At 38.3% G+C, this 14,084-nt stretch overlaps 3 protein-coding genes across 4 annotated transcripts in view; all 3 read left to right on the forward strand.

Moving 5' to 3' along the window:
* The window catches only part of LOC117332347 (F-box only protein 21-like), a 37,996-nt gene extending 31,961 nt beyond the window's left edge, over positions 1-6,035 (forward strand). Inside the window, exons 12-13 of the mRNA XM_033891233.1 lie at positions 3,346-3,503; positions 4,217-6,035. Coding sequence (XP_033747124.1) covers positions 3,346-3,503; positions 4,217-4,383 — 325 coding nt within the window. The 3' untranslated portion in view covers positions 4,384-6,035. The remainder of the gene's footprint in view (positions 1-3,345; positions 3,504-4,216) is intronic.
* A 138-nt stretch (positions 6,036-6,173) lies between these two features.
* LOC117332348 (protein PFC0760c-like) lies at positions 6,174-7,134 on the forward strand. The gene is made up of 2 exons (XM_033891234.1): positions 6,174-6,481; positions 6,513-7,134. Exons 1-2 carry the CDS (start codon positions 6,174-6,176, stop codon positions 7,132-7,134), a joined length of 930 nt encoding a protein of 309 aa, XP_033747125.1.
* A 4,656-nt stretch (positions 7,135-11,790) lies between these two features.
* The window catches only part of LOC117333580 (coronin-1A-like), a 41,429-nt gene continuing 39,135 nt past the window's right edge, over positions 11,791-14,084 (forward strand). The window contains exons 1-2 of one of the 2 annotated variants that reach the window (XM_033892934.1): positions 11,791-11,900; positions 12,041-12,232. In XM_033892934.1, coding sequence (XP_033748825.1) covers positions 12,041-12,232 — 192 coding nt within the window. In that variant the 5' untranslated portion in view covers positions 11,791-11,900. Of the gene's footprint in view, positions 11,901-12,040; positions 12,233-14,084 lie in introns of those variants that run through there. The other variant, XM_033892935.1, reaches the window with a different exon arrangement.

Consider the following 14,084-nt stretch of genomic DNA (forward strand, 5'->3'; position numbering starts at 1 on the left):
CTCACTTACCCTTCTATAACTACAGCTTATACATGGCTATCACTTACCCTTCTATAACTACAGCTTATACATGGCTATCACTTACCCTTCTATAACTACAGCTTATACATGGCCCTCACTTACCCTTCTATAACTACAGCTTATACATGGTTATCACTTACCCTTCTATAACTACAGCTTATACATGGCCCTCACTTACCCTTCTATAACTACAATTTATACATGGCCCTCACTTACCCTTCTATAACTACAGTTATACATGGCTATCACTTACCCTTCTATAACTACAACTTATACATGGCCCTCACTTACCCTTCTATAACTACAGCTTATACATGGCCCTCACTTACCCTTCTATAACTACAGTTATACATGGCTATCACTTACCCTTCTATAACTACAGTTATACATGGCCCTCACTTACCCTTCTATAACTACAGCTTATACATGGCTATCACTTACCCTTCTATAACTACAGCTTATACATGGCTATCACTTACCCTTCTATAACTACAACTTATACATGGCCCTCACTTACCCTTATATAACTACAGCTTATACATGGCTATCACTTACCCTTCTATAACTACAGTTTATACATGGCCCTCACTTACCCTTCTATAACTACAGTTTATACATGGCTATCACTTACCCTTCTATAACTACAGCTTATACATGGCCATCACTTACCCTTCTATAACTACAGCTTATACATGGCCATCACTTACCCTTCTATAACTACAGCTTATACATGGTTATCACTTACCCTTCTATAACTACAGCTTATACATGGCCCTCACTTACCCTTCTATAACTACAACTTATACATGGCTATCACTTACCCTTCTATAACTACAGCTTATACATGGCTATCACTTACCCTTTCTATAACTACAGCTTATACATGGCCCTCACTTACCCTTCTATAACTACAGTTTATACATGGCCCTCACTTACCCTTCTATAACTACAGCTTATACATGGCCCTCACTTACCCTTCTATAACTACAGCTTATACATGGCCCTCACTTACCCTTCTATAACTACAGCTTATACATGGCTATCACTTACCCTTCTATAACTACAGTTTATACATGGCCCTCACTTACCCTTCTATAACTACAGCTTATACATGGCCCTCACTTACCCTTCTATAACTACAGCTTATACATGGCCCTCACTTACCCTTCTATAACTACAGCTTATACATGGCCCTCACTTACCCTTCTATAACTACAGCTTATACATGGCCCTCACTTACCCTTCTATAACTACAACTTATACATGGCTATCACTTACCCTTCTATAACTACAGTTTATACATGGCCATCACTTACCCTTCTATAACTACAGCTTATACATGGTTATCACTTACCCTTCTATAACTACAGCTTATACATGGCCCTCACTTACCCTTCTATAACTACAACTTATACATGGCTATCACTTACCCTTCTATAACTACAGCTTATACATGGCCCTCACTTACCCTTCTATAACTACAGTTTATACATGGCCCTCACTTACCCTTCTATAACTACAGCTTATACATGGCCCTCACTTACCCTTCTATAACTACAGCTTATACATGGCCCTCACTTACCCTTCTATAACTACAGTTTATACATGGCTATCACTTACCCTTCTATAACTACAGCTTATACATGGCTATCACTTACCCTTCTATAACTACAGCTTATACATGGCCCTCACTTACCCTTCTATAACTACAGTTATACATGGCCCTCACTTACCCTTCTATAACTACAGCTTATACATGGCTATCACTTACCCTTCTATAACTACAGCTTATACATGGCCCTCACTTACCCTTCTATAACTACAGCTTATACATGGCCCTCACTTACCCTTCCATAACTACAGCTTATACATGGCTATCACTTACCCTTCTATAACTACAGCTTATACATGGCCCTCACTTACCCTTCTATAACTACAATTTATACATGGCCCTCACTTACCCTTCTATAACTACAGTTATACATGGCTATCACTTACCCTTCTATAACTACAACTTATACATGGCCCTCACTTACCCTTATATAACTACAGTTATACATGGCTATCACTTACCCTTCTATAACTACAGTTTATACATGGCTATCACTTACCCTTCTATAACTACAACTTATACATGGCCCTCACTTACCCTTCTATAACTACAGTTATACATGGCTATCACTTACCCTTCTATAACTACAACTTATACATGGCCCTCACTTACCCTTCTATAACTACAACTTATACATGGACCTCACTTACCCTTCTATAACTACAGCTTATACATGGCCCTCACTTACCCTTCTATAACTACAACTTATACATGGCTATCACTTACCCTTCTATAACTACAGTTTATACATGGCTATCACTTACCCTTCTATAACTTCTTTTGTCAGGGTATGCATAGTAAATACAGCTATGATAAGAAAGAGTATTCTGACATGTCTGATAATGTATAGCTGTCTGTACAACTAAATGTGTGTGATATATGGTTGTAGGTATAACTACATGTGTGATATATGGTTGTAGGTATAACTAAATGTGTGTGATATAATGGTTGTAGGTATAATTACATGTGTGTGTGATATATGTTTGTAGGTATAACTACATGTGTGTGATATAATGGTTGTAGGTATAATTACATGTGTGTGTGATAGATGGTTGTAGGTATAACTACATGTGTGTGATAGATGGTTGTAGGTATAACTAAATGTGTGTGATATATGGTTGTAGGTATAACTACATGTGTGTGATATATAGTTGTAGGTATAACTACATATGTGTGTGATATATGGTTGTAGGTATAACTAAATGTGTGTGATATATGGTTGTAGGTATAACTACATGTGTGTGATATATGATTGTACATTTTTGTAGGTATAACTACATGTGTGTGATATATGGTTGTAGGTATAACAACATGTGTGTGATATATGATTGTACATTTTTGTAGGTACAACTAAATGTTTTTGATATATAGTTGTAGGTATAACTACATGTGTGTGATATATGATTGTACATTTTTGTAGGTATAACTACATGTGTGTGATATATGGTTGTAGGTACAACTACATGTGTGTGATATATGATTGTAGGTATAACTACATGTGTGTGATATATGGTTGTAGGTATAACTACATGTGTGTGATATATAGTTGTAGGTACAACTATGTGTGTGATATATGATTGTACATTTTTGTAGGTATAACTACATGTGTGTGATATATGGTTGTAGGTATAACTACATGTGTGTGATATATGATTGTACATTTGTGTAGGTATAACTACATGTGTGTGATATATGATTGTACATTTTTGTAGGTATAACTACATGTGTGTGATATATGGCTGGGACCAGAAATGTGAGGCGAGTAAAGAATGGATTCATCAAATGGGTGTCCATACTCTGCCCAACAAACAACACCAGCCTTTTTACAATGTCCTGGTGGAAGATGGTTCTAACAGATATGCTGCTCAAGGTAATTTGTATTGATCAGCTTTAAAGTCTAGCCAACTCAACCTTGTTATTGGTCAGTGAAGATAAATCAAACTCATAGTAACACTTACTCAAAGATCACCGGGCCATTGACTGAAGCTCAGGTCAGATTCTTTTTCCAACTCAGCCTATTTGTAAAGTTGTACCCTTGATACTCCAGGGGTTAAGATTAGAGATTATAAGCCCTGGAGTTTCAAGGATGGTGATGATGTAAAAACGCATTAGGCTACCATTCAGGTACATAATTATGCCATTAAAAAAAATCTCAAAATTAATAGCTTCAGTTGCTGAAAGGAGGGGTTGCCTGTGAGGTTTTCCTAAGACAATTTCTTGTACAGAACCATGATTTTAGCATATTAAGTGCTTTCATATATATATATTAAATCACATAAGAAAAATCTCCAGTTTGAAAAAGTCGTCAGGAACCATCATCCTGCCAAGTTTAGATGTGTGTTGTGGTTCATCTGCTAGGTTTCAGGAGGATACCTTAGTGCACTGTGCCTTCTTGAATATGGTACATAGTAAACAAATAAAGAGAACAGGAGCAACTCCTGAAACCAGCTTTCCAAACAGTATGATATCAATTCTATTTTTCTCTTCTTCAGTTGGTTATAGGAAACTTTTAGGTCGGCCGTAAGGCGTGTAAGGTGTGTCCTGATGAGTAAAAAGAGGCTTATCATTTACTTTCTCTTACAGAAAATCTAACCATGCCAGAAAGTGTCTCAACAATCAGTCACCCAGAAGTTGGAAAGTACTTCGAATGTTTTACTGGCACACACTATGTTATGAACAATGAAAAGTGTAGGGAGTATCCAGAGGATGGAACAGCTACTGGACAGATCATTCACAAGTCCGACGAGTGAGGAAACACAGGATATGTGTAGTAGGGGAAAGGGATAATATTGGGAAAAGATTACAGAACATGTTGATTTGGTACAGGTGAAACACAGTGACAGGGCATGTGGAACAATTAATTAGGTACAGGTGAAACACAGTGACAGGGCATGTGGAACAGTTAATTAGGTACAGGTGGAACATGAGAAACATATCATGTGGAACAGTTAATTAGGTACAGGTGGAACATAGGAAAAGGATCATGTGGAACAGTTAATTAGGTACAGGTGGAACACGGGACACAGATCATGTGGAACAGTTAATTAGGTACAGGTGGAACACGGGACACAGATCATGTGGAACAGTTAATTAGGTACAGGTGGAACACGGGACACAAATCATGTGGAACAGTTAATTAGGTACAGGTGCAACATAGGAAACAGATCATGTGGAAGAGTTAATCAGTCAAGCAAAAATTGTTTCTCTAAGAAATCTGTTTTAATTTGGTGAATGGTATTGTGTAATTTTCAGGTTTTTTTTTTATGATTATGTAATTGAACAGCAATGCTAAGTATCCTTTGTATTAATATTTACACACAGCACAACAAACAGTATGAAAGTTCAAAAATTATTGAATGGAACCAACAACTTGTTCAGGCTCATATCAATTATTAAATATTTGGCATTCTTAAGGGCAGCTCATTCTTACAAATAAATTACATCAACACACTTTCAATATTACATAATTAAATTTGACTCACTACTAAAACAGGTACACCTAAACAAATAAGATTCTGATGATACTAGTAGGGCATGCAATCCCCGAGCTTGAGCGATCACAAGCTTAGCTAGCAATGACTAAATGAGCGAATTCAAGCCACCAAGTATGCAGCTGGTAGCTATAGAAGGCGGCTCTTCTAAGACTGTTTTAGATGGGCAACCCCCGAGCTTGAGTGATCCCAAGCTTATCATCTAAATAAGAAATAGATACACAAACATAATATAAGGAATTGGGGCAAAAAATTCCCCGAATTACAAGTCCAAATTGAAAGAGGTTACATATGAAAAAAAGTAACCGAAGGAGAGCCCTTTTATGTGTGTTCTGTCTGGTGTTTAAAAAGAACATCGAAATACATATTATACGGGTTGTATTTTCTTTGATGTCCAAGTACTATCAGGTGAAATATGTCCACCAGAGACTTCTTGGAACTTCCATCATATTCTTAATCTGAAATCAGAGCATGATTGGAACACAGAATATAGCACGGTGTCCATCTGTATGTCTACAGAGGTGATGGTCCAGTCATCAGGATGTCCATGGAAACCAAGTATCATGTTATGCATGCTTTTTTGTTGTTTTTTTAAGGTACACATTTACCAGGTAATTGTATTTTTTACAGATTCTGATATTAAATGTAAAGTGGTGTTATAGCCAGTGTGCTACATGTTTGTTTATGTACATGTATTTAATCGATTTGAAGTCGGACATTATGGCTGTTCAGCAGATATTTTAAAAGCATCTAAGATCTTACTTGGTAAGTTGTGCACACATTAATGCTATATATATGTAAGTGCTAATCTAATTGTTTTAATATTTACAATGTATATATATAAACGTGTACAGAACATATCTGTGATATAAGTGATGTAACAAAGAAATAAAACATGTGATTTGAGTAAATATTTTTCTTAAGTTATTTTAAATTTGTATATGATTGTTAGGCAAATAAATTTCCTGTGTACAGTATATAACTAAAGGAGGACATTATCAGGAATAACAGTGAAAGGAATGACATTAATAGTGAGGACATTAACAAGGATGACATTATCAGGAATGAGTAACAAGGATGACACTGTCAGGAAAGACAGTAACAAGGATGACATTATCAGGAACGACGGTAACAAGGATGGCATCAGGAACGACAGTAACAAGGATGACATTATCAGGAACGACGGTAACAAGGATGGCATCAGGAACGACAGTAACAAGGATGACATTATCAGGAACGACGGTAACAAGGATGACATTATCAGGAACGACGGTAACAAGGATGACATCAGGAACGACGGTAATAAGGATGACTTATCAGGAACGACAGTTACAAGGATGACTTATCAGGAACGACAGTAACAAGGATGACATTATCAGGAACGACAGTTACAAGGATGACATCAGGAACGACAGTAACCAGGATGACATCAGGAACGACAGTAACAAGGATGGCATTATCAGAAACGACAGTAACAAGGATGACATTATCAGGAACGACAGTAACAAGGATGACATCAGGAACGACAGTAACAAGGGTGACATCAGGAACGACAGTAACAATGATGACATTATCAGGAACGACAGTTACAAGGATGATATCAGGAACGACAGTAACAATGATGACATTATCAGGAACGACAGTTACAAGGATGGCATCAGGAACGACAGTAACAAGGATGACATCAGGAACGACAGTAACAAGGATGACATCAGGAACGACAGTTACAAGGATGGCATTGTCAGGATCGACAGTAACAAGGATGACATTATCAGGAACGACAGTAACAAGGATGACATTATCAGGAACGACAGTAACAAGGATGACATCAGGAACGACAGTAACAAGGATGACATCAGGAACGACAGTAACAAGGATGACATCAGGAACGACAGTAACAAGGATGGCATCAGGAAAGACAGTAACAAGGATGACATCAGAATCGACAGTAACAAGGATGACATTATCAGAAAGGACAGTAAAAAGGATGACATTATCAGGAATGAGTAGCAATGATAACATCAGAAAGGACAGTAACAAGGATGACATTATCAGGAACGACAGTAACAAGGGTTACATTATCAGGAACGACAGTAACAAGGATGACATTGTCAGGAACGACAGTAACAAGGATGACATCAGGAACGACAGTTACAAGGATGACTTATCAGGAACGACAGTTACAAGGATGACATTATCAGGAACGACAGTTACAAGGATGACATTGTCAGGAACAATAGTAACAAGGATGACATCAGGAACGATAGCAGCAATGATGACATCATAAACGACAGTTACATGGATGACATTATCAGGAACAACAGTAACAAGGGTGACATTATCAGGAACGACAGTTACAAGGATGACTTATCAGGAACGACAGTAACAAGGATGAAATTATCGGGAACGACAGTAACAAGGATGACATTATCAGGAACGACAGTAACAAAGATGATATTATCAGGAATTAGTAACAAAGATGTCATTATAAGGAATGAGTAACAAAGATGTCCTATAAGGAATGAGTAACAAGGATGACATTATCAGAAAGGACAGTAACAAGGATGACATTATCAGAAAGGACAGTAACAAGGATGTCATTATAAGGAATGAGTTACAAGGATGACATTATCAGAAAGGACAGTAACAAGGATGACATTATCAGAAAGGACAGTAACAAGGATGACATTATCAGAAAGGACAGTAACAAGGATGATATCGTTAAAGAGAGAACTTAAGGATGGCGTTATCATAGAGGATATAAAAACAGGACATCAGATCAGAAATTACAGAAATAATGAAGACATTATCAAGGATGACAGCAACAAACAGATAATCAGGAATGTCAGGGTGGAGAAAGACAAGGAAATGGCATTGGCATGTAAATGACAGCAAGAATTAGGACATGACAAAAACAATGATGACATTATCAGGAAGGACAGTAACGACGATGATACCAGTAAGGAGAGAGATTAGGATGACATTATCATAGAGGATATAAAAAACGGGACATCAGATCAGAAATGACAGAAATAGTGATGACATTATCAGGAAGGACAGCAACAAGGATGACATTATCAGGAAGGACAGCAACAAGGATGACATTATCAGGAAGAACAGTAACAGGGATGACATTATCAGAAGGACTTTTACTAGGATGACATCGGGAATGACAGTAACAAAAGTTAAATTTCCATTAATGACAGTGAAAAGGATGACATTATCAATAAGGACAGTTACAAGTATGACAATAACAAGTTACAACCAATCATCGGAATCCTTTGTGGTTCTGCGTTCGCATATTCGTGATCAATTTGATAATGATGATGGCACCAATGCACAAAGTTGTTGTGGATATTATTAAAAACATATTTTCATCAAGTGTTGCCGTAAATGATGTTTCGGGAACCGATATCGCGGACCGGTGGCTGCGTCGTTGGGCAAGATAAAAGAATCTCTCAATTGATCCGGATCATCGGGCATGCCAATGGCCTCTCGTATAATATCAAGAGAGGTAGCCACCAGCTTCTACAGGGATTTACGCCTCAAACTGCCCCTGACTGTTCGCGAAACTGAGCAAACAAACAAAACAAACAGTTAGTGCTATTTCGGTGAATGTTACGTGTATATATGTCATGGCTTTGAGGAGTTCCATAATATGTGAGATTTTTTTTACTGAGCAATCCCTTGAAGAAGGTTTATTGTGTGCTTATAGCCACTTTGATGACGTCAGTGCCGTGTATAGAACAACGAGAGCGTCCAGTTTACAATACAATACACGTACAGATGCACGTGCTAACACAAGATTCTGGGAGTATATTTACGATCTGAAATTTTCCGCTTGTGCTTTATATTAACTTGAGTTTCAAACGTCACCTCCGTATTTCAATATCATTTAAAATAGTCATTGGACGGATATAGTGTATATCCTCTATACGTGTAAGAGATACCATAAAGTACTATAGTACTGAACTCGCCTCGGTGCTGGAATGCAGACGTGTGCCTGTCTCCATATTTCTACATTTATAATGAGTACGTTTATATAAAGGTTGCAATTTCAATCAGTTTTATTAATAAACCTAATCACTGTGCGCGTCAAGAAATCTTGATACCAGTTTTTTTTTTTATTTCATTTTTCATACGTCCGATAGTAAATGGCATATGGCACGTTCGGAGATCTCGTCTCTACGGGTTTTTTTAGCGATCTTATTTAACTTTTGGACGCTTAGTAATCGTGCAGATGGGTGGTTTTTGTTTCCTGAACGACATTTATATTAGATAATGTAAGTTTTAAAGCGTTGCATTTTAAAATAATTTAACCTTATCCAAATGTCTCACACTTCTCAATAGATCTCTTACAGTTTACGACAGGTCTCTTCGCAGTTTTCGACAGATCCCTTAAAGTTATCGACATACAATCCCTGATAACTTTCGACTAATCAATGACAGCTTTCGACAGATCTCTCGCAGTTTTCAACAGATCTTTGGCAGTTTTCGACTGATCTCTCAAAGTTTTCTACAGATCTCTCACAGTTTCAACAGATCTGACAGTTTTCGACAGATCTCTCGCAGTTTTCGACAGATCTCTCGCAGTTTTCGACGAATCTCTCGCAGTTTTCGATAGATCACTCACAGTTTTCGACAGATCACTCACAGTTTTCGACAGATCACTCACAGTTTTCGACAGATCTCTCACAGTTTTCGACAGATCTCTCGCAGTTTTCGACAGATCTCTAACAGCTTTCGACAGATCTCTCACAGTTTTCGACAGATCTCTCGCAGTTTTCGACAGATCTCTCGCAGTTTTCGACAGATCTCTCGCAGTTTTCGACGAATCTCTCGCAGTTTTCGACAGATCACTCACAGTTTTCGACATATCTCTCGCAGTTTTCGACGAATCTCTCGCAGTTTTCGACAGATCACTCACAGTTTTCGACATATCTCTCGCAGTTTTCGACGAATCTCTCGCAGTTTTCGACAGATCTCTCGCAGTTTTCGACTGATCTCTCGCAGTTTTCGACAGATCTCTAACAGCTTTCGACTGATCTCTCGCAGTTTTCGACAGATCTCTCACAGTTTTCGACTGATCTCTCACAGTTTTCGACAGATCTCTCAGTTTTCGACAGATCTCTCGCAGTTTTCGACAGATCACTCAGTTTTCGACAGATCTCTCACAGTTTTCGACAGATCTCTCGCAGTTTTCGACTGATCTCTCGCAGTTTTCGACTGATCTCTCGCAGTTTTCGACAGATCTCTAACAGTTTTCGACAGATCTCTCACAGTTTTCGACAGATCTCTCGCAGTTTTCGACTGATCTCTCGCAGTTTTCGACAGATCTCTCACAGTATTCGACAGATCTTTCGCAGTATTCGACAGACCTCTCGCAGTTTTCGACTGATCTCTCGGAATTTTCAATAGATCTGACCGTTTTTGACAGATCTCTAACAGTTTTCGACAGATCTCTGGCAGTTTTCAACAGATCTCTGACAGTTTTCGACAGATCTCTGACAGTTTTCGACAGATTTCGCAGTTTTCGACAGATCTCTGACAGTTTTCGACTGATCTCTCACATTTTTCGAGTGATCACTCAGTTTTCGATAGATCTCTCGCAGAGGCAGTGACAAATATATATGTGCTGCGGAACTGGACTGGGTCGATCATCGGCAACCAGGCAGCTCACAGGGGTAAAGTGTCCGTCTAAAGTTCGGAGGGTCCCGGGTTCGAACCCCGGTCTGGCTGCTACATTTTCTCCTTCTCCTGTTACATATGTATAGCACATGTAGTATTAGTCTCTGATGCAAAATAATAAGCATGTAGGTATGGAACGCCCAATTAACATATATTCAATAAATTGAACCTATCTTCAAATAATTGAAGATAGGTTTAATTAATTGTATTAGAGATAGGTTCAATTCAGTTAATTAGAGATAGCTAGGTTCAATTCAATTGTACCTATCTTCAAATAATTAACCCTGGGGGTCGGAGGGAAAAAATTATAGCTTTAAAAATGGGGGGAAAATCGGCTCTCGCCTACGGCGCTCGCATTATCACTAAATTGCTGGAACCCCCCCCCCCCCCCCCCCCCCCCGCCCCCCCTTTCGAAGATAGGTTCAATTAATTGAATATAAATGTTAATTTGGCGTTCCATATCCCTAGGTCTCTAGAAAGAGGGGAACGTCAGGAAACCAGGGTTACACCGATACCAAGAGACTATGAGACTATATGTTTAAAAAAAACGTCCTTATCTCAAAATGAAAAAGATTCTGGATCGATGACTGGGAAATATTGAAAGTTATATTCTTGTTCCGAAATAGTACAATTCTCCTATAAATATGATTTGATTCCACAAGGAATAGGGGGGGGGGGGGGGGGGGGAATAAATTTTTTTTTAACTTTTGTTGTTGTGTATGGTGTGAAGTGTGTGTTCCATTTGTACGAGTTAATTCCCTTTGTTCTTTTTTGTAAATTATTCATCAATTTATTACATTAGGTTGATTGCATTTACCAAGTTACCAATGGATGTGTGTGTCTTGTTATTTGGGGCATATAAACTTAAGAAATCGATACCCTTTAGTTTTATTCGATCTTTCATCAATGAATCATTTACCTTTTTTGGGTATCTTACGAGCCAGTTTGACTTGAAGATAATGTACATGCGCAGTTGCGTACTTCCGGAGTAAGTAAGGAAGCGGCAGCAGAGGGCGTGAAAACAGCACACGTTCGGAGAACTTTGACACTTCGTCGCGGGTTTGAATCATATGTAAAGAACCACAAAGGTATCAATCTATTATCGCCTTTTGTCATTAATGTAGTATGATGGACGCAAGTGTCTGCCCCACACAGTCGACCGATGCTGCCGGCCCCGGTGTCATTTCCTCAGCCGACGTGACACACGTTTTTCTTTATCTGCTTTCAGATGGCTTTCATGAGAAAGAGTAGGTTCCGTCATGTTTTCGGTAAGGCTATGAAGCGCGACCAGTGCTATGACTGTATCAAAACCACTAAACAGTCGTGGGACCGCCCGTTTGCCGCCGTCAACCCTAAATTCCTGGCTGTTATTACCGAGTCTGCTGGTGGTGGGACTTTCCTCGTTCTGCCCCTATCAAAGGTGAGTCAGCCTCAGAAACACTTGACGTCGTTCATTTTTCCATTGACAGTCACTCACATACATTCTCGTGTATTTGATTTGGTATAAATTGATCACAATAAACCTTCATTATTGTTGGTAGGCACTAATATTTTTATTCATTATGACAGAATATATATACAAGTTAATAAATTTACGTGCACTAGATCGGCCTATTTGCATGTAGGTATATATATACCCAGACACTGCGAACGAGGTCAGGATTCTGGTTTTTATGTGTAATTTGTTAATGAAATTGTATGTAACTGTCGTATAGAGGGAGGACAAATGTCTTGAACTAAAATTAACAATTTTGTATTTATGATATAGATATTTACAACAGAGAATTACATTGAAACAGACAACAGCATCTAGCACATACAAATGCCCTAACCTAGAACCGCCCCCATACCTAGAACCAGAGTATACAAACTAAACCCAAAATCCCAACAGATATAGTAAGACCCTAAATATTTTATAACCTAACCCAAATTTACCACTTTACATGAAGATGTGGCAGCACACAGGGAACTACTCCGTCACATTACTCAGTATATAATACCACCCTGAATTTATCCCACATTTGACAATTTGAAACTAAAGGACCAATCTTAACAGAGGATTCAACAAATGGGCACTGCAGACACTGAGGAAAAGGCAAGTGAGCAAAGCATCAACCAGAGACAGGACAACAAAGGTCAGGGTGACACTGGTACATATAGTACACACGTATAGACATGTCATATAGTTGATGTTGAGCTTAACTATGTCAGCTTAACCTGCAAATACACTTAAAATAACAGCCCCACTACAATTGCACTAAGATTAATTCATCGTCAATTCTCCAGGGACCAGATTAAATCTCCGATCTGGACCCATTTGTGTCATCTTTAAGTATCACGGTATTTTATGTTGCGATTCAATTCACGATAGGCGTTTAGTACGCTCGTTTCCATTGGACCACTTGCAGTCACGAGAACCAATCAACTGTGAGAATACATTTGACAGTTCATCTGCTAACATGTGATCTCAAGCATGGCGTGTTCAAATCAAAATAGTGGATCCTCCTTTAAGTTTCAATCGAAAGATTGTGAAGTATTTCGGCTTTGAAAGTGTCAAATTTGGCAAAAAATACATGTGTATCTGCAGCTTCTGTTACGATTAAAATAATCTTTTCAACAGCAGGAGACTTAGTTACAGCACAAAAATCATGCTTGTCATCAGATCAAGTTCATCAATTTATTTTTCTGAAAAAATTGAGACTTGAAGATTCACAAAATTAATCAGGATTGTATCTCAGTTCATTTCAAATGTTTGAACTCTAGTCAGTGGACACAAAATTTACAAATTGACAGTGGATATCGAAAATTGAATCGAATCGTAGGTGCAGTGTATCGTTGCAGCCCTATCTTAAAATGAAGGAAAAAACTGTCCCTACAGTATGCTGCTCAATTGAAGTCAAACCCGAAAAACCTGACCTTCAATCTTGTTTTCAATCCACAATACCGAAACATATTCACTCAAAACCAAAAACTCTTACCAACATTTGGCATAAGAATCTCAAACTTTCTACAGGAACTTAACAGAGGTTTAGACAACATAGCTGAGTACACCATATCTGATGTAGCGCCGTGGCTTGTTGAAACACCAGATATTAACCTTACTCTGCATGAGAGGGCAAATTCGAAGAACACAAATCCTCCTTTCGGGAGTGCATTGCAGATTTTCCTGATCATGTTCAGGTAACACTGATGCATATGGCTCAAAAGATACTAAAAAAGGTCTCGGCAGCGTGCTACACCAATCATCATTGTTCTTCAATCCGTTTACCAGA

Source organism: Pecten maximus, chromosome 8 (assembly GCF_902652985.1).
Source record: "Pecten maximus chromosome 8, xPecMax1.1, whole genome shotgun sequence".
Classification (NCBI taxonomy): domain Eukaryota; kingdom Metazoa; phylum Mollusca; class Bivalvia; order Pectinida; family Pectinidae; genus Pecten; species Pecten maximus.

Bases quoted from the DNA above. Each gene is read 5' to 3' on its own strand.
- LOC117332348 (XM_033891234.1), top strand. From the start codon at position 6,174: ATGACATTATCAGGAATGAGTAACAAGGATGACACTGTCAGGAAAGAC. The intron at 6,482-6,512 runs GTAACAAGGATG...CAGGAACGACAG, and splicing joins ATGACTTATCAGGAACGACA to TTACAAGGATGACATCAGGA.